Here is a 20,734-nt window from a genome sequence, read left to right as displayed (position 1 = left end):
TTCACAAAGCGAAAGCACGCAGTGCACAGACCAGCAAGGCACCCAACACACTCGCCTCTCTCCAGAGTCTTTCCGAACTAAGACAACTCAAACAAATCCTTATTTATATTACAGATTTACATTTTTACAGTCGGGGGGACCAATCCTCTGGTCCTTATTTAGAATCTACTCAGTTCCCTGGTTTGTAGTACCGACCATGCACGGAGGGACTACGTCTCTCCAAAGGTTTTTGCTGAGAAAATCTTCCAGAGCTTATTTCCAAACCTTGGCAAGCTGGGTAAGAGTTGCCTATTATTATTATTATCATCATCATTATTATCATTATTACTACTACTACTTCTTCTAGCACTACAACTACTACTGCTACTGTTACTATTAAGACATGGTTGCAAAGGAGGATGGATTCTAAAAGAAGTTGCAAACTGTGTGGCTCCTCTTCCAGCTTTTTATCTATATATGACTATTCTTTTGTTTAAGGAGAGCTTTCTCTAAACAAACCTTGCACAAAAGGTTTCAGTAATTAGTGATGGATTCAGGCAATGTAGCCATTCAAATATGGCTGTCCTCTGATCTAGAACGAGCTGATCGAACACCAGTGAGCTAAATATTTCTGACACCCTACAGTAATCACCAAGCCCAAATGTGAACATTTACAATCAAAACAGGTATTATTTTCTGCACTAGAAGACAGTCTCACGATCTGTCTATGTCAAAACTAATACGTATAATGCGTAAGCTTCACACAGAAACATAGAAACATAAACTACCGATGCCCACTGCCAGGAGGTATCAATGTGGACCTGTTCAGAGTTTCAAGATAACAACCAGCCTAGTGTACTAATTCATAAACTCAAAGAACAGCAGTTTGCATTTGAAATATAACTTGTGAAAAAGTAGAAGTGGAATACAGCAGTATATGTATTTCTCAGATGATCAGCTCTGTTCTCAATGAAATAAATGGCTAGTTTTGTGCTATCTCGGGGCGACCAAGCTTGCGCCCATACTAACTGAGGGCCTCTGTTTTGTATTCCTCCTTCCCTCAACTCCCAAGCCACAAAAATAGCAAGAATACTTTTCAAATCCAAGTACGTTCATCCCATCATCTGTCTTGAAATATTGAAGGACCACTTTCGAAAAATATTTTAGAGAACTATCAACTAATGAACTAATCAACTCCAAAGTAGACATACGAAGAACCTCACCACAGTATTTTCCATTTAGGATCAATTATTTTGTCATTTCTTAAGAACTCAAACAAGTTACATCTCTCTCAAAGCTTCACCTTCTCGGACTGGCAAGCAAGCAGGTGACGCAGATGGCACCGAAGTTAAGCGCTGCTTTGCCATTGATGATGGTACGTTCCCTGCACAGCACACTGAGGCTACTATAATGCTTCACAGAATGACAGACTAGGGGCTCAATCCAACACCTCCCACTCAAATGGGTAGCCTTTACTGACATTAGAAACACCACTGAAGTTAATGGGATTGAAAGAGTACGGACTAGTCATACAAACAGCAGTCTTTGTGGCTTTGCCCCAAACAAGCACTCCCGGAGCGGGGGGAAAAAAGCAAGACTGAAATGCAATGACTGATAAATATTTTTTTATATATATATACGTGTGTGTGTGTGTGTATTGGAGAAATGGACATTGCCCCGGAATTTCATAAATGAGGTTTTTAACATCCCTGTGAGTAGTGCTTATTAATATGAAAGCACTAAGGTACTGTATTTACTGTTGCTTTGAAGTGTAAGTTCTCACCGACTTCAACAGGGAATAAAGCTTAAAAGCATATGCCTCCACATGAAAGGATATTTCTGTTGTTTGACAAAACTCGATCACTTTATGAATTACAGAAACCAATACCGGAATTTTATCATTACTCCAGATTATTAAAAATTTTAAATGTTAAAATAGTAAGCTAAAAATTAAATTTTGTTTTTAGTTACAGCAAAACATAGCACTTTTCCATGTTTCCTTATCTTTTAGAGCTTGCTTTCATTTTCTGATATATCACAATTACATTATGTAACTTACATTAAGTACTCAAGAATTTAATCTTTTTTCTTTTATTTTTCCTGAAGAGAAACAGTATTTTTTATTATTACAGTGAGGATGCATTGCAGTAAAATTTTTCAAGGACTTTGGGGGAATTAATCGAGCACTTGCTTAATCTTACAGACACGGGTTGAATTTTGCAGTTCTTACTTACACAAAAGGTGTTGAATGGGAGTTTTGTCAAGCAGTCAGGATCTCAGCCACTAATAACCTCTCAGTTATTTTCTTTTTCTCATTAGCAGTCTAACAGCTAACGGACTAATCTGAAGCTGCTACCGGACGCAAGATGAATTACAGCACATGGAGCTTACCCTATGATAACACGTGAAAAATTGTAGGCAACATCTCTCAAACGGTACCCGGGGCGAGCTCCTGAGCAGGTACCAACCCGCGGAGCTGCCGCAGCGGCTCCAGCAGAGCGCTGTCGCTTTTGCACCGCTGGGGTCCGGCCCTAAAATTAGCCCGCAGAAATTCAAAAACGAAGGTGTTTTGAGAAAGTCACTTTGGGATGGCGATACCTGAAGCCGCCCAGGTGCTCTGCTGACTCAATGGAGGGGGCACGAGGGGGTTGACGCCGGGAGGCTTTGCTCTGCCACCCTCACCCGGCGTACCCACCGAACGCATTTCAGGCGGGAGCCATGCGTGGCTGCAGGGAGGACGGTGCTGGCCTGCTTTCTCACCGTCCGAGAGGAAGGGAGAAGGCTAAAACGGTGCCGTGGGTCCTTCGGCCACCGTCAGGAAACGCATATAGAGTCGAGGAAAAAAAATTGCCACAGCTTCTGACTACACGCACACAGGATTTGTAAACTTGGCTTTACCGGTTCTGCATTTTTATCACAGGCATGTGTCCTTCTGCTCTGTGTGAGAGGAAAGCCTCTTGTGGGATGTGCAAGGGAAAAGATAATGAAGGGATGCTTCAAAAATGCTGCCATCTACTTTTGTGCAACAGACTGAAATTAAACATCGCATTCTAGTCAGGTTAATTCTGAAAACATACGCTGTTTATTAAATGCCCCCTTTCTTAGGACTAACTGCGTCCAGCCTGGAAAAAGCCCCAACCGACTCCACTGTGTTTCGTCTTTGCTCCAGAATCTTTTCATTTTGTCTCAACTTAAATCACTTCTAGTTCTGTACATGTGAATGACCTGAAAAGTACCTTCTCGATTATATTAAATAAGGGCTATTACAGTCAAATGTTCTGCGACAACTCGGTATTTTGCTGTATTTGGTTACTCTGTATCATAGAATCCTCACATTACGTATGATTCATAAGACACTTGGATAAAATCAGGTAAGAGAATCAACATTTTCTAGGCTTTCATCTGTTTCAAATTGCTGACGCCTTCCTGAAGCATTCAGACAGAAGTGTGTCGTAAAGGAATCCAACAAATGTGTGAGTAAAATATTTTCTGAAGCTTCCTTTTAGACTATCTGCAATAATACAAATGAAAGCATGGGAAAGTGTTGTATGAATGACTTATTTCTACATTCAGAGCTGCATAATCGAGACTTAATTAATATTTTCTAAATGCAGTCATTTCTTTCAGGATGAAAAAGAACCAACACGGATCTTTCCCTGAGAAGCAGTGTATGAACTCTGAAGAAGTTTCAGAAAAAACTGCGTTCGTTAACACCAGCTGAAGATAAAATGTCTGCTAACTATGAAGGCAGATGTATAAAATGCTCTCACATGCAAATCCAATAATCATTTCAAAGTGCAGCATGCAGCATTTTTGTATATTTAAAACCAGCAATTTATAAATAAAACTCTGAGCACAGCACACGGATACAGGATAATTATTTACTCCTCCTATCACCAGAATACGCAAACTTATTTTTCCCCAAGCATAATTCAAATAAAGTAAGGAAATGCATTTTAAAACCCCATAAATTTGTTTTCAAAATTATATTCATTTGGAAACAGTAGCCTTGTAAGAACATATTGATCCTCGAAAAGAACAGTATTACTTTTTCCTTAGCTTTATCATCTCTTACAATTGACGGAGCTTTTAAAGAAAGTTTTCTTAAATTGTTAGAACACGTTTATTTTCTTGCAAATTAATTCTTTTTAACTCTTTATGATAGCTTTGAATCCCATAAAGAAAGATGAATTATCACATACTGAGCCCAAGCTGTGAAACAGGAGGAGACAAATAGAGACCCCTACTGTGTTTAACAATGTAGAAGAAATTCCAGGCTCAATAGAAAAATTTTCTGTCCTTTTTCTCAGACCACAAAAGCTGTTAGTACGGATTTGAACAGTGGAGGGCACTCTTGCTATGCAAAACCCGGTACTGACCTGGCACACTCGGTTTGATCTGTTCAGTAGCCTAAATCTCAGAATTTGTTAAGTAACAGCCACCTGTGGCACAGGCACTAACTGTCTTCTGTTTAAAACATTTGCAGCTTCTAATCTGGGCAGCAAAGCACTTCGTTATCTCAAACACTGGCGCCTTTCTACGTGTACACAGATGTGGAACAGATGCAAGCTTCACAAATGGTTTGGAATAGTTCTGCAAGATATCGTATTAAATAAGACCTGCGTTACGTTTTTCAAAATCTATATAAACAGCTACTCGGTTGGCTCTAATGGCACGTATACATTAACTTCGGGTTGTGTACAATTTGTGTACAAATATGCTGATGTTTGTAGGAACTGTTTATTCCGAACGCATCAAGTTTGATCGGGAATCCTAAAAGAAACGAGGTCAATACCTCTAACATAGCTGATATGAAAAAGACATTGAAAAAACAAACCAAAACAAATAAACTAGAAGAAAGATGCTGAGCACTACATTCTGCATAGCTTTCCTATTTTGAAAAGTATATAATTAACTACACCTTAAACTACGTAATTCTAACGCCCTGCAGAGTGAAGCCGGCCGCTCTCTGAACAACCACAGAAACGTCAACAAATGTGTGTTTGGAGGCTCGCAATAAGAGAAGCCAATGTGAGGACCCAATCCTGTGTTTCCTGAGCATCTCAAAACTGAACTTACAAGTACTGGACTCCATGGATCTACTCCTTTGAGTAAAATTATTCACACGCAGGAGTGCTTGAAAGAGCAAACCCGGAGTGATCTGATGCCAGTCGTGCAGCTCAGTCATTTTGCTCATTTAACATTCTGTATACCGCAGTACTGCACAGCATAGAAAAGCACATAAAGATCTAAACAAATTCATTAGCTTTCCTCATTTCCAGCTTTGGGGACATTACTACATCAACAAGATCATAAAATATAATTATCAAATGGCACCAGTAGAAGGGATCTCCTGAAACACTGAATAGCGAGTCGGTTTTGATTAAACTGAAACAAAAATACTGCGGCACCTGCAGGGTTAATTAAGCAGCTCAAGATGTTGGGCTTCACAAAAGGAAACCTTTTTCCTTCTTTAAGAACTGTAAACACTTGTGCTGAACTAGATGGGCATTTGATAAGCTGTACAGCGTGTAGCAAACTCAGAGGGATCTCTAGTTAACACTCAAATTCAGTGTTAACACTTAACAGAACAGTGGTAAGCCGTGCTGCCAAGGTCAACTGCACAGATGTACTAATTGTATTATGAGCTTGACATCTAGTGGCCACCCCTGGCAGGGCAAAGCAGGCAAAGGTTAAATCAGCAAGCCTTGTCAAAGCACTTCTAACTACCCACCCTCAGGGAGAGTCCCGGGGAAGCTTTCTGGCACTCTCCGATCCACCACCACCACCACCCCCCTCCGCCCCCCGCCGTTCTCCCCGGCTGCCGGCCGGGCTCCCGCAGCAGCCCCGCCGCTCCGCACCGCGCAGCGCAGCGCCCACCCCCCGCGCACCCACCCCGGCCGCGCCGCCAGCAGGTCAACAGCCTCCCCAAGTGTTTCGGTGCGCCCTCGCTCTCTGGGTCAAAAAGTTTGGGGGTATTTTTTTTTTTTTTGGTGTTTCTTTTTCAACCAGTGAGAGGGTCCACTTTTTTTTTTTTTTTCTGGGGGGGGGAGTGGTGAAAGGGGGATGGAGGTGACCAGTATTAGAGATTGGCAGTAAGATTCTCAGAAGGCACTCTTTTTAAAGATTTAGCTTGCCCCGTAATAAATGTCGTTCGAGTGCGCTCACTCTGTGTACCCTAACTCCAGCAACGAAACACGAAAGACCCCCCCCACTCTTTGGTCCACTGTCTTTTCACTTTCCAACTTAAAAGAAACACGTTTTTTTAAATGTGTTTCATTACGGTTTTCCTTTTAAAAAACTGTTTTTCTGGCTTTCACAATTTTAAAGAAGTTTTCCTTGATAAGAAGAAATGTACTGTATGTCCAACAGCACTATAACAGAACCAGCTCCTAAAAGTATATTTTGGCCTAAATTACCTTTTTTTTTATTAATGGAAAACCTTCATTACATTTAGCGGGAAATTTTAAGAGGGTAAAGGAAACAGGATTTTGGCCCTTTACATTGAAATGTACAATTCAATAAAAATGTACTGATGGAACTAGGTTTACTCATGCTTCCTCTGAAAAAAAAAAATAGCAAATTACTCTTATTTTACAAATTCAATATTACTAAATAAATTATTCTTACATGCTTCATTTTGGAAAATGTGTCAGTACTTAGCTATTTTAATGTCATGCCAGACCTGCTTTATTATCAGCAAAAGTGATTGACTCACGTCCTGACTGACGGATAATCAACAGATATGCTTGTCCTGGCTTGGCAGTCAACAAATCAAATGAAGGAAAGATATCCAGAAAATCTTCCCAGGACTTAAACTATTTTTTCAGAAATGGCATTAATAATTGTTATTAATTTGTTTATTTTTACTCTTTTTTTTAGAATGCCACCCATTTTTTGCACTGTAGCTTTTCCTCTTTCTTAAGCAAGGAGAAATAATTTTCAGCAGCTGAATGTATGCATATTAATAGCTCAATTACATGGAATTTAAACCAACACCTTTCAAAATTTCCTCCCTCCCACTCCGAAAAAAAAGAGCCTTAATGTCTACCTCAGGAGATGGTAAGACTTCCTCAAGATCAGCACCACCAGATAAAATCTGACTCAGTTTTGTCTACTTTCATTGTTACACATACATCAGCAAATTGGCTGATTGTTGTAGTCTCCTTATTATTCCAAATATTTCCCTATTCCTAACACAGTTCAAAACAGAGTATTTTAAGTATTATACAAATACAGATGTTACATAGTTTGAATGTTAAGTCCCTACCATACTAGCAGAACTCTTTATATAAAGTTTCAATTACCGTTTCTTATCAAAGGGACAATTTTATAGCAATTCTTATTTGGCCTTTATTTTGCAAAACAAAAAGCCTTCTCTTACAGTTGCCTCGGAACAAACACTCCCCAAAATCACTGAAGTTTTATGTTTACTGACAGCTGCTAGTGACTTCTCAAGATTTAAAGGCAATAGTGTCTAATCCGTGTGGAATAACCTCTATTTTGAATGTAGGACTCTCCCTCCAAAATGTGTTTTCACCCTCTGTATATGCAGATAGAGTGAACACACTCCCATGGAGCTGGCTGCTCCACAGCAAACCATGTCGGAGCATGTGTACATACTCCAGAAGAATAGCGAGCGTAGTCACAAACTGCTCAAAACTGCACAGCCCAATGCTACTTCATGAGAACGAAAAAGATCCATGAGTTTAGACTGCGTTGTATGTATTGAAAAGTGGTGGTGGTGGGAGAACAGGTCCACTATTTAAAAAAATGACTGCAAAAGGCACATTAGAAAATTGTCAGTACACAGTTCACTACAAGGTATCCCTTCCACCTCAGACTAAACAATGATACATCTTTGCCAGAAACTTTACATGAAAAAGTCCAAAGCATCATTTATCACCACCCCTACCAGAACCTCACTTTAACACTCTAAGAATCACTTTTCAGCATTACAAAAAAAAAAAACCTTTTATTACGCCTACTTTAAAAATACAAATGCTGTATCCACGTTTTCATATAAAAATTAATCGTAGTTGAAGCATGTGCAGCGTATCTATAATTCTGATTCGTTTGTAATCTGTTGAATTAGGCGAGCACATTAGAAATGTAATTCCAGCTATTACAATGCTCTACATTTACTGAGAAACTGAGATTGTTGTATTCTACAGGCAATCACTTGAGTCCTTCTACTGCTGTTTTTAAATGATTTCTATCATATCTTCTAATTTAGTAAACTCAAAGTGTTTTTTTAATAGGTATCTTTTGTTCACTCTTCTACAGTGGAATTATTCAAGTAATATATCATCACTGGCTGTTTGTTAACACTTTCAAAATTATTAAAAAATATATTTTTCTGTTTCGACAAATAATTTCAAACGATTTTGAGTGTAAATCTGTAGTTGATGACATTGCTAATTATCTTCAGATTTCCAACAGTTTCTCACCTTCATGACATTGCCCTGTTTGAATGTAGTTGTGTTATGCTGCAGCCCAAGCTGGCTCTAAAATTATTTGTTCTGATTCTCCAACTTCTGTGGTAACGTTAGCACGAAAGTTATGGTGAGACCAGTCAACTTAAAATCAGGCCTAATGTTTATCTCCCCTTCTGCTCCCCAAACTGCCAGGCTTCTCTCTGCTACTATGAACGTCCCTTCACTCCAAGGGTTACGTTTACAGGACATTCATTTTTAAATGTTTCATTCAATAAAATTTATTTTGAGGTGGTATTAAACACAATTTCATTAAATAAACAATAAGCTTCATTTGCTTAATTTTGTGTTAACAACAACATCCACCTTTGAAGATAAACAGCCAAATTAGTGAAAAGGCTACATGTATCAGTAATACCGCTTAAACAGTTTGCTTTCTAAAAATGACAAATATTCTTACGCCGTGCAAACTATTCATGGCCTGTTGCAAAATATGTTCAGGAACTGTAGCAGTATCTCAATTACAGCTGTGAACAGAAACGAAGAACACTGACTTGACACAAAGTGTTTTAATTCATGAGATTTGGAGCGCTCACTATATCTGGCCTATAAAATTGGTTTCAGTATAGCAATCGTTAGGCTTCCTAATATAACGTGTAAATGATTTACATTACACTAATGTGCACTAGATAGCCCTCTACTCGTGTATCCTGTCTCCACCTTGTTCACATTGCTCAAATGAAAGTGCAAAACCAACAGCACTACTTTAGCTTGTTAATTGTTAACTGTGAAGGGTTTCACTCTATTAATTAAAATATGTTTTAATAAAAGGAAACATAGCACATTTTTATAACGGCCTTCTAAGGCTGAAAAGTATTTACATTGTTGCATTTTAGGGCTGCTGTGAAAGCCGATTTTGTGCTATTCAGGGACCACAATAATAACGCTTTAAAATTCCTCACTGGGATGCAATGTAGTCCTTTTGATGGAAAGACTGTCTTTCTCATTCGGCAGAAATAAATCCATTCATTTGATCATGTAGTCATTGAGGGCAATACAAAACAAACCAAGTGTGAGAAATTCTATGTGATGAAGTAAACAAAACAAAACCCCCCAAAAAAGGGGAAAAAAAAAAACATTTCCATGACAAAAAGATTCTTTGTCCTTAATCTACCCACCATATGCAAGCGTTTCTTTTTAGCATATCTCTTGTTCTAATCTCGGGTGACATGGCTACATAGATAAGATTCACAAAACAAAACAAAAACCTAGTTTAACAATTTTTTTCAATTTATTAACTCTCCAGGAGTGTCATAATGAAGTAGTGGGGTTTTATTTTTCTGTATTGAAATGGATTCAGAGCATGTAAAAGTTTATAATGCTAGTGATAAATTCTTAGACCTAGAACCCACACCAACAGAGACTGGGCTCAACAAAACTTGTTTACATAATAAAATAATAATTCTCATCTACTTGCCTATATTAATTTATTTTACATGACCACTGTTTCCTAAGGAAAAAAAAAATACATTTTGAAAATGCACTGCTTTGCTCCTCTGCTGTGACAGAAGGAAGCAATTCTCTGTGTGTCTGTTATTGTCAACACCCAAGTGGGTTTTCCTGGAGCAGCGGCAGTAGCCCCCTTAGCAGCCCTGGACAGTGTGGGACTCACTCCCTGGCTCCCCATATACCCTGGGAAGGAGCAGGAGGCTTAACGATTTGCCAGTCTGACAGATGTTTTAACCTGATGAAGTGGATTCACGCTGCCTTAAGCTTCAGGGCTGCAAAGTTCAGATACAATAGTCAAAATCCTCCTCGGGCTTCCACTTTGCTGCTTTTCTCTCCCCACAGATGCAACTTAAAAGTTATTATAATTTGGAAGCAGAAGAATGACTTTTTTTTCTTTTCGAAAGGAGGGGGAGAGGGGATAAAACAGTGAAGCAAGGGGCCTATACAGAAAGCAGAAAACACTGGGGCTCCCACTTGGGCTATGCGAGAAACTAAGAAAGCAGTGGGCTCTGTGCAAACAGGAAAAGAAAAACTTTCAAGTGGAAGCTCTCAACTTAGCCCAGGAAAAGTGAGTATGGGCTGTGGCATGCCTCCGCACGCTGCAATGCCAAGGACCACTAAGGAAATTAAAACTAAAAAAAAAAAAAAAAAGGAAGAAAACAACCCTGCAGCCCTCTTCTCGAAAAAAAATTACAGCAAGTGGAAATAAGCAGTGATTACGGCCCAAATCTTTCCAGCTTTGGACACTTGTTCACTAGCAGCCTGGGCAGCCCAGATGCATAAAAGCAAGTGTGCGTGTGCCTGCGTGTGGGGAGGGAGCGAAGAATGGCGGATGGGCGAAAAAATAACCCTTCCCCACTGCCTGCAGCCGGCGCGACAGGGGCTGGTGGCGGTGGTGGCACTCCGTGTCACCTACCACTGATAATAATTACAGTCGCAGCAGAGGCGAAGGGGGAAAGGCAGCGCGGGGTGGGGGGGGTGGGGGGGGGCGAAAAGCTGCTGCTCAACCTTCTCGAAAATAATGAAATCAACTCCGCTGCCCCCGCGCACCCGAGCGGCCCTGCCCGCTCCTACCGGCGTCCCCTGCCCGCTGCTCAGCGCCTGTCCTCCGCTCCCCAGGCGGCTGCCGGAGCAAACCGGGGAGGCGGGGGGAGGCCGGGGCAGCCCCAAACCCAAACGGGCTGCCCAGAAACGCGTCTGCCCTCGCAGCCTGCGCCGGGCGGCCCGGGGCGGTCGGGGGGAGCCCCTTGCACCGGCCGCCGTGGGGCTGCCCCCGGGGCGCGCCCCGGGGCCCGGCAGCACCCGGCCCGCGGGGGACCCGCCCCGCCCCGGAGCCCCCAGCCCCAAGCCGGGCAGCCCGGCCCCCGCCGCCCCAACTTTCCTGCCGGGGGGGAGAGGGGAACATGGCTCCTGCCCTCTCCGACCCTCCACTGGAGGGGAGCGGGAGGGGGGAGAAAAAAGGGGTACCCCGAAAAATCGAGGGAGCGCAGCGGGGAGGAGGAGGAGGCAGGCGCTGCTGCGGGGTGCCCGCTCATGCAGCTGCCCGAGCCCGGGCGAGTGGGGAGGGAGGGCCTCGCCCCGCCGCCGAGCCCGGCCGCGATAAAAGCGCTCGGGAGGCCGGGAGGGAGCGATGGTTAGGCAGGGGGTGGGCTGCAGAAACTTGGCTAAACTGCTAACTTCTCAGTTCCGCTGCCTCTTCCCCCAGCTGCTCTAATTCCCATTCTCCCGCGGCAGAGTAATTGCGCTCCCATGTTCACCATCACCATAAATCCACCTATCTCCATCCGAAACACACTCACAAAAGGAGAGAGAGAAGGAGAAAGAGGCGCCGGGAGCCCTTACCGTGCTCAGAAACTACCTCCGCTTGCAGCTCTTCGTCCGATTTGAGGTGCTGGGGTTTCGCTTGCTTTCGACGAGACATGCTGCTAACTGAGCCGTCTTGACTCTGCTTTTTGCAGAGGCATCAGCGACGTGGAGGTGGAAAGGGGGGAGGAATTGGGAACGAGGGAAGGGGGGGGTTGGGGCTTGAAATAACTGTTCGCAAATAAAAGTCGAGTTGCAAAACAAACCAAACAAACAACAACAGAGAAGGCAACCAACCAAAAAGAAAGGGGGGGGGGGGGTGGGAAAAGAAAAAAAAAAAAAAAAGCAACGCTAACCAGCCAACCAAACTGGGAGTGAGTGAGTGAGTGCGCGGGTGAGTGGGTGAGCGAGTGGGGGATCAGCCGGGCGGGGTGTGCGCGGTGCGGTGGGGTGTGCGCGTCGGGCTGGGGCGGCTGCGCGGAGCGCGCATCGGGCTTTGTAATTATGATTGTGAATAATGCATGGCGATTAATGGTGCTGGGGGCGAGCGCGGATTGGCGCGGCTCCAGCGGACTCAGGCTGCATATGTAAATGAAGGACGGGGCTCCGCAATTAGCCGCTTCGCTCCGCCAAATGATGCGTCTCCCCGGCACCGGCAGCGCCGCCTGCGAGAGGCACCGACCGCGGCGGCAGCGAAACACACACGCACCACGCAGGAGGGCTCTGTTTTGCACACACTTTACACAACATATGTGCAAGGTTCACTTGTTGGGGGAGGTCACGATCTTCGCTCTTCTGTCTGTCTGTCTTTCTTCCTCCCCCCGGCTTTCAGTTTCTTTTGCTCTGCTTTCTTCTGCTCTCTTTGCTTTTCTGGCTTTTTTTTTCTCTTTTTCTTTCTTTCTTCACATCACTCTGCGTCCTCTTCTCTCTTGGTCTCTCTTTCCCCAGAAGCTGATCTACAAGGCATCTGATTTCTGCGTGCGTGAGTAATTTCTTCCCAGGAGGAAAAGAAACTTTTGTGTATGCTTTTTCTTTCCCCCTTCTTTTCGGTGTGCGTGTGTGCTGCTCTGCTTTTCTTTCTCCTTGATCTTCACATGCTTGTCTTTCGCTCTTCCTCCATCCTGTCTCCTTTCCCGTCGCTCTTTCTCTGTCTCCCCTTCCCGGCTGACTTTTGTTCTCTCGTCTCTCGAAAGCGCACGCACGCACACGCAGAAGACCTTGGGCAGTTTTGTCTTTCACCTCTCCTTCCTTTTTCTTTGTCTTGCAGCTTCTTTCTCCAAGCAGAGACTCCCCGTTGGTGGTGGTGGTCACTTCCTGTTGTCCATTGGTAGGAAGTTTTTTTTTCTTTCTCCCTCTCTCTCTCAGGTTGTAATGACTTTTTGTGACACTCCTCGCCCTTCCCCCCTCCCCTCCCACCCCCCCGGCTCAGTCGTGTGTCCTGCTAGCTAACGACAGCGGTCTCGCGTGTGCGCCGATGAGCAAGTCCTTGGTCTCCAGCAAGTAGTATCGATCCTCTCCCAGATTTGGGGGGGTGGCTGTTGTTGTTATCGCAGGGGTGATTCCCCCCCTCCCCTGCCTTGCCTCGCTCGCAGCGGCGCCGGCAGCCGCTCCCAGCGCGGCGGCTCCCCCGGTCGATGCCTCCGCTCCGTGCCGAGGAGCGCACGGTGCGCGCCCCGCGGCCGCTGTTGATTTCGGGCAGATAAACTTTCAAGTTTGGGAGCGGTGCGGGTCAAACGGCAGCTCCTCCTACTCTCCTCCTCCTCCTCCGCCTCCCGTGCCGCGCTGCCGGGGCTGCCGCCGGGGCTGCCCCCAGCCCCGCAGCCCGATCAGCTCCCCGCCGCCTCCGAGGCTCCCTCTCCGCACGCACTTTCCCAACAGCGGCTTTTCTCCCAGGCCTCCCCCTTTTTTTGTAAAAGTGAGGAGGAGGAGGGGGGGAGGCAGAGACTTCCCTCCCCCCACCCCCCCGCTTTCCCCTCGATCGCGTTACAAGTTGCCGGGGAGCCGGGCCGAGCCCCCCCCCCCGCCTCCCCCGTCCCGCCGCCTCGCCTCCCCTCCCGCCCCGTCCGTCCCCCCGGGGAGGCGGGCGGCCCCGCCGCCGCGCAGCAGCTCCAGCGCCCCGGCCGCCGCCACAAGTTGCCGCTTCCCGTCGCCGTCCCTGCCCGCCTCCCCCTGGGCCGGGGCGGGCGGGGAGGGCGGCCAGCCGGGCTCCCATGGCAGGCAGCCGCCGCTAGGATGTACCCCACCGTCGCCGATCGCCGCCGCACCGCGCAGGGGCCCGCACTGCGCGCACTGCCCGGGGGCGCAGCTCGGCGCCTGTGTGTGCCCGTCTGGTTTTGGGGCGGGGGGCTCCTCCAGCGACCCCCCTCCACTGTTTTGGGGGGGGGAATTTTTTTTTTGCCTTTTTTTTTAAAAAAAAAAAAAACAACGACCCTGTGAGTTGCAGCACGGTCCCTGCGCGCTGCTGGCCCCGCGCCCCCCGCCCCGCGCCGCGCTCGGCAGTACGGCCCCGGCGCCGGCCCTGGCTGGGACGCGGAGGCGCAGCCCACCTTGCCGGGGGCGGGAGGGAGGGCGGCGGGCAGCTCCGCGTATGGGGCCGGGGATCAGTGAAAGGGATTTCCTCCTAATACCCCCACCCCGGCCCGTGTAATCCAGCCCTTAGTCCTTAAAACACACTGACCCCCCGGCTTCTTTGGGAGACTCCTCTGTGTAAACTTTCCCTGCTGATAGCTCGCTTTATCTCGTGCGTTGTCTCGATACCGTGTCTCTGGGCTTTCGGTTTATTCCCCGCTTTTATGTCGGCAGGCAAACCAAATAAAGTTAGAGGCGACAGTTTAGGCCACTCCGGATAGTTTGCTGACATGCATACCATCAGCGATTTCTGTGGTGCAGGTATTCGTTAGAAACGGGCACGAACCTTAAGGGAAACCACACTGAAGCGCCAAATCAACGCCTCTTAGCTATTAGGCGAGTGCACTTTTCTGTCCTTCGTTCACCGAGATTTGTACACGAGACCCCTCGCAATGATTGCCCTCTTTATAATTAAAAAACTTGTTTGGTGCCTATAAATTCTAATGCATCTTCTCTCCGTGTATCCATCCCCGCTGAAAGTTTGGTCGCACTGAAAGTGTCTCATTTAAAATATCTGGAGACGATCGTGATGGCTGAAATCTGATGTAATTTTCTAATATGATGTGGGAGGGGACGAGCCCATTAATTGAGCATGGTTGTTGGTGTTTGGTTTTTTGGTTTTTTTTTTTCCGTCAGAAGTAGGGATTTATTGCACCCGGCGCACACGAATAACACGTTACGCGCGCGCGCGTGTGCGTGCGTGTGTGTGTGTGTGTGTGTGTGTGTGTGTGTATTCTGCGTTAGATGCTGTAGGCAGAGTGCAGGTGAAAGCGAGCGTCTGAGAGCGATCCTGTAACCCCCAGCACCGCAGCCGCGAGTGGGACGCCGGAGTTAGGGCTTCTCCTTCAAAAGCAGAGGCGGTACATTTCTCCGACTTGCTTTAGGTGAAGGGGTTCAGCTACCCCCTGTGACCGAAACATTTGCCTGGAATAAGAGAGGATGCACTTTAACCTCGCCCAGGCATTTTTTTTCCCCCTCAATTGCAGTGGTACCAGAAATGTGTCAATTTTCATCCAGTCATCTTTTGAAAGGATTTGTTGCCGTTGCTCAGGCAACATTTTTCCCCCCTAAACTTTGGCGTTTTCTATCGCTCAGTGCCTGGTAGTTCCCCCAGCAGCAGACGATTTCTTGAAGAGCGTTGTGCCTTTCTTACAGAGCGATGCGGGGGAAAAAAAAAAAAACAACAGGCAGCTCATTGACAGCATCATAAAAACAAAACTTTGTTCTTTGTAAAAAGTAAAATGATTGAAAATTAATATGATTTTGCGGAACGTGAGAGAGTCTTTAAGTGGAAAATTAAATAATCCCGTCTTTAATGTTTAATGAACAATGGAGAACACAACAGGCAAGAAAGGCATAATTACCAGATTTGTATCTCTTGACATTAACATATTCTAGGGTTACAAGTGATACATTTTATGGTTTTCTTTTCCCTTACGCCGCTCTCCTCCCCACTTTTTCTCTTGGAGAAAAAACCCGCCGCGATGCGCGGGGGTCGCTGAGCGAGTTGCCGGGCGGCGCGGCCGCTGCTCCCCGCCCCCCCCCCGCCTTTCTTCGGTCCCCGCCGGGGAAGCGCCGCCGAGCCCCGGCTCCGGCGGGCACCGCCGGGACCTGCCGCCGGGAACGGCGCGCATCGCCGGGGGAAACTTTCTACCCGAGCTGTGTGGAAAACCCTGACAGCGCAGAGGGCTCGGGAGGCGAGTGGAAAGTTATGGAGAGATACGCGTCTCCTCCGGCCCCTGCCTCCCCTTCCCCCTCCGCCCCCCCCATCCCTGGCTCCCCATTACACTGCAAAGTTTTCCACGGACCTTTTAATTAATCTTCCTGACTCGAGGGCGAAGAAAAAAAAATAATATAAAATTATGCATTCGCTGAAGTTGGGCTGAGAAAACCACGGCCACTTTTGTGGGGGTGGGTATCGCTTAGCCGCGTAAATCTTTGCGCACCCAGGTAGGTAGGGGCGCGCAGAGGAGCGGGGGACGCGACACCGCGCAGGTGTGCGCGGCAGCTGCGCGGCCGGCGGTCACGCGTGTCGTGGCGCAAACCTCCCCCGCTCGCGTCCCCCTCGCCGTGACTGGTGGGTCCACTGAAATACTTTACTAGTGATGGGAAGCAAAAGTTGTTTTTCTCTCCGTAATTAAATCTAATTTGTTAATTGTCTTCCTCTTTTGCGATGTGGCTTTCATCGTCAGAAGCCCTACATTATTATTCCGCCTGATTAATAATATTATTTACCAACTGGTACTTTATTTTTTTTTACATTAATGGGACGCCTAGTTACGCGTTTGCTTTAATTTTTGTCCTTATTCAGAAAGCTTATCTACAAGATTGACTCTACAAAGAGCGTATAAGTAGTTCTGTCTACACTTGTGCTTTATACAAGGTTATTGTTCTTAAACCCGTCAAAGTTACCAGCATGCAGATAAGATGGAGCTGACGTTTCGTGCAATCCATCTACTGTCTTTTATAGTTATTATTTTGCTCAGCAACTTTATTCGAAGGGGCGTGCAATTATTTCGGCTTTATTTTCTATCATCTCCTACTCTTCCTGGCGAGCTGAAGTAGCGTCTTCCCACCCCCTTTCTGCACCACAACTTTTGTTTGAGGACCCTGGGGTTAAATCCAGCACAATTTTGTCTGTTTAAAGCTGCAATGCTAATTCGTTCTCACATGAGCAAAGATATTACCATACTAATATTATTATTGGTAAGAAGAGGTAATTGATAACACCACCTGCCACTCTGCAGCAATCACGATGATAAATGTTTCCATCAGAGGGAAATCTGTGCTTGGTCTACCACAGCCTAACCCAAACAGCATGTCAAATGTCAATTATAAAGATGTTTCTTTTCTATTACAATTTTTTTGTCGAAAGCAACTAGCCCCACCACGAGATTTATAGAACCAGTCCACAGCACAACCGTGCCTAAGCGTTTTGCCTTAAACATTTAAGTTACTTTTCCTTTTATTTAATATCATGACACCCTTGGATCTAAACAAACATCGATTCATATACACAAAAGCTTATGTTCACACTTAGCAAACTCCAATTACCATCCACTTCCGTTCTTTAACCTAACAGATGATACATTAATTTAACCAACATTTTTAAATACTTTGTGGAATATTTGTAATGCACATAGTTGCGGGGATATTATCAAGGCAACATACATTTAAGCTCATACATGCATGTCATGCACACATATAGATGCATAGGTGCTGTATATACTAAACCACTGTATTTGTATTGCAACACATGTCTGTCAGCACATACTCCAGGAAGTACACGTAGGAATACAGCATGTGTATAAAAACAGTGCTTTTAGCCCCTGTGCAAAAAGCTGTATGCTTCCGAAAATGACAAGTGAGATGAATATTAAAATGTGTATGTATATATATATATGCATACCACACACACACGCACGCACAAACGATGTAACATTGTTCACTAACTCTAGCTATATAAATAGTGCCGTCAAGTATAAAAACTTTCATCCCCTTGGCTATAGATACGCTCAGAAGATTATTATTAGTTTGTATTAATAGAGGCAGGCCTCAAAAGACGAAATCAGCTATTGATAATTGCAAGAAGTATACAGCAGCTACTGTATCGATCGGCTTGTCCCTTATTCCCCTGGTATAGGAGAGATAAGAAGACACGCTCTTTAGTGCAATATAATTTCTTTTGACCTATCTGCTTGCTACAGACTTATGATGAATAGCCGGAGTGGTTAAAGTCCTTTATCACGAAAGTTACCCCTTGATATAATATTGATTCTTTATAACTAGCTCCAAACACAAAAATCAAACTGTCCACTTGACCATCATCATCATCAATATCATCACAAAGGCTCTGGAATAAAGATCAGGACAGGACTGAAAATGCTTTCTATAATCTGCTCACCTAATCTTTATTTGCTGATGACGAAAAGAAAAGGGGTGTGAGTGTGTGAGTGTGTGAGTGTGTGTGTGTGTGCGTGCGCGCCGCGGGGGTGGGGGCGAGCGGGACGGGGAATGTCATCTGAACAAATAATAACAATAAAAAAAAATAGGTTAAGAAAAAAGACCGTTCAGCCTCCTTCAAAGGAAACCAAATGATGATCACCGAAGTTAATGGTCACGCTTCGAAGCGCCGCTCTCCTGAAGGAGAGGAATCAAGTGCAGAGAAGGCCCGACGTGATGTTATACTCGGGTCGTCCGTCCGTCTGTCCGCCCCCCCGCCCCGGCCCCCCAGAGAAGCCGTCTGCGGTGAATACAAAGAGTTATGCAAGAAGCAATCACGGCAGGAGTGCTATCAGGCAGCATTTTCCTTGCTTAGAGTCAGGACTAACAAGTCGTCTTCTCACTTTCTCTGCTTTCGCCGGTACACGAAGCGATCCATCATTTATTTCCTGATCACCTGGTGAGCCGTTAAAAAAAAAAAGGTAAAAAAAAAAGCCCCACGTTTTAAAAAAGGAGACTAGGAAACGAGCCGCTGATGTTTGGGTTGATGCTTAACGTGCATTATCTATAGGGTGTTGTAGAAAAGAAAGAGCATAATCCACATGTATATTGCCTTAAATTAACGGTATTTCCTTTGCCTTCCCTCTCCATAGTACCAGCATGCTTTTGCTCAGGGTTGCATTAGCACAATCACCAGTAATTACAAGCCTGTATACACTGGGAGAATGAAGATTGGGAAGGTGGGAGGTAGGACGTGATTCCCCTTTGGAGCAATCAGGACTGGGAAAGGTTTCATTCCATGCAAACGGTACGTTGATCATATTTAATGGGCTGGTTAGACTCGCATTCAAGCCGAGGTGCCATTTCAGCGCAAGTTTGCGCTTTTCAGGCGAGAAGGGGAGGCGGAGGGTGGGGGGGGAGGGGGGGAAAGGAGGGAAGGAAAGGGATCAAAGCGGCCACGGCAGCTGAAGTTGTATTTACTCCGTCCAGCGCCCCACGGCAGGGCTGCTCCGGGGAGAAGGCGCTCTCAACCTCCGCCACCCTTTGGGGGGAAAACGGGGTGGGGGCGAGGGGCAGCGCCGGACAGACCCCAGCAAGCGGCGGCCGCGCCGCGGGACGAGCCGTGCCGTGCCGTGCCGTACCGTGCCGAGCCGGACCTGCCCCGCCGGGCAGCGCCGCGGAGAGCCGGGCCGGGCCGTGCCGTACCGTGCCGCGACCCGCCGCCGCCGCTGCCCGGGACGCGCCGAAGCGCCGCGGCGCCGGCTGCAGCCGCCTGCCCGCTCGTCCCCCGCAGCCGGGTGTGAGGCGATGGCGGCCCCTGCCCGGCCACAGGCTTCTCCGGGGCGCCCGGTGCCACCCCGGGGGCTGCCGGGTTCGTCGGCACCTTCGGGGACCCGCGGCGCTGCCGCCAACTTCGCCCGACTTGGTGGATTTCGCCCTGCCTCCCGTCGCCCCCTGCATGGAAGCAGCCTCGGCCCGGGCAGCCACGGGGCCGCCGTTGCCCACCACGCCGCCGGCTTTTCCCCGGGGAAGTGAGGGGCGCAGGCGGCCGCGGTGCGGTGGGGCGGCGGAGCTCCCCCCACACCCCGCCCGCGGCGGTGGCGCAGCAAGGGTCAGGGAGGTGGCGGCGGTGAGACCCGGCGGCTTCGACAGCGGGAGCCGCGATGGGGCACCTGCCCTTCCCCGGGCCCTCCTCCTGCCGCCGTAAGGGGTGCAGAGCCCCCCACCCGCGGGAGCGACAGTGACAACAGTTACTGTCATCGCACTCCCATCCCTTCTCACAGGGGAGGCTTCGCTCGCTCTATGTGCAGCTCATAATTACATATTTTAAAAGCTTTCCTCCTTCCCACTAAGGCCCCGGCACCCTCTTGATTCCTCCTCCCTGCTGAAACAACCTACTGGTTTATCCAAAAAAACCAGTGGGGTGGTGAGGAGGAAAGGATGTGATAAATATCGAGATCCGTTGAGGCCTTCGTCTGCTCCTCAGCAGGTCACACAGACACACACCCCTCCTGATGAGTCTCCCCACCCCTAGCAGATATGTCAGAAGAATTGTTCACTGACCTTTGCAGTAGATATTGTTAGAGGATGAAATCAGTCAATCAAAAAAAAAAAAAAAGCCTTTTGTCCGGGTTATGACACACAACTTGAAATTAATTATAAAACAGGCATCACAACTGCACACAGGGGAACAGAGGGTATTCTTAAGAATTCAGTCCTTTGGGGGATAACAAGAGGCGAGGTTTCTCAGCAGATGCAGTCTAACACGCTATGGTCTCTTCCTAAAACCAGATGATGACAGAAGGGAAACAATGAAGAAGTGGAAATGGGCAAGTACATCACTCTGGCTGGTGGGAGAGGGGCGAAAGGGTGCTTTCAACCTTAAACTACTGGTATGTAGAAAAAGTTGATCAAATGAGGATGGTCGCTGGGTTTTT

At 46.7% G+C, this 20,734-nt stretch overlaps 1 protein-coding gene across 2 annotated transcripts in view; it reads right to left on the bottom strand.

Annotated features, from left to right (window-relative positions):
• Positions 1-13,565, bottom strand: part of SALL3 (spalt like transcription factor 3) — a 27,463-nt gene extending 13,898 nt beyond the window's left edge. For both annotated transcript variants that reach the window (XM_074575758.1, XM_074575759.1), the window contains exon 1: positions 11,766-13,565. In XM_074575758.1, coding sequence (XP_074431859.1) covers positions 11,766-11,844 — 79 coding nt within the window. In that variant the 5' untranslated portion in view covers positions 11,845-13,565. The remainder of the gene's footprint in view (positions 1-11,765) is intronic.
• Between the last annotated feature and the right edge of the window lie 7,169 nt (positions 13,566-20,734).

This window comes from Larus michahellis, chromosome 2 (assembly GCF_964199755.1).
Source record: "Larus michahellis chromosome 2, bLarMic1.1, whole genome shotgun sequence".
NCBI classification, from domain to species: Eukaryota; Metazoa; Chordata; class Aves; order Charadriiformes; family Laridae; genus Larus; species Larus michahellis.
Note: the sequence above shows the minus strand (reverse complement) of the source record. Positions and strands in the feature narration are given on the sequence as shown.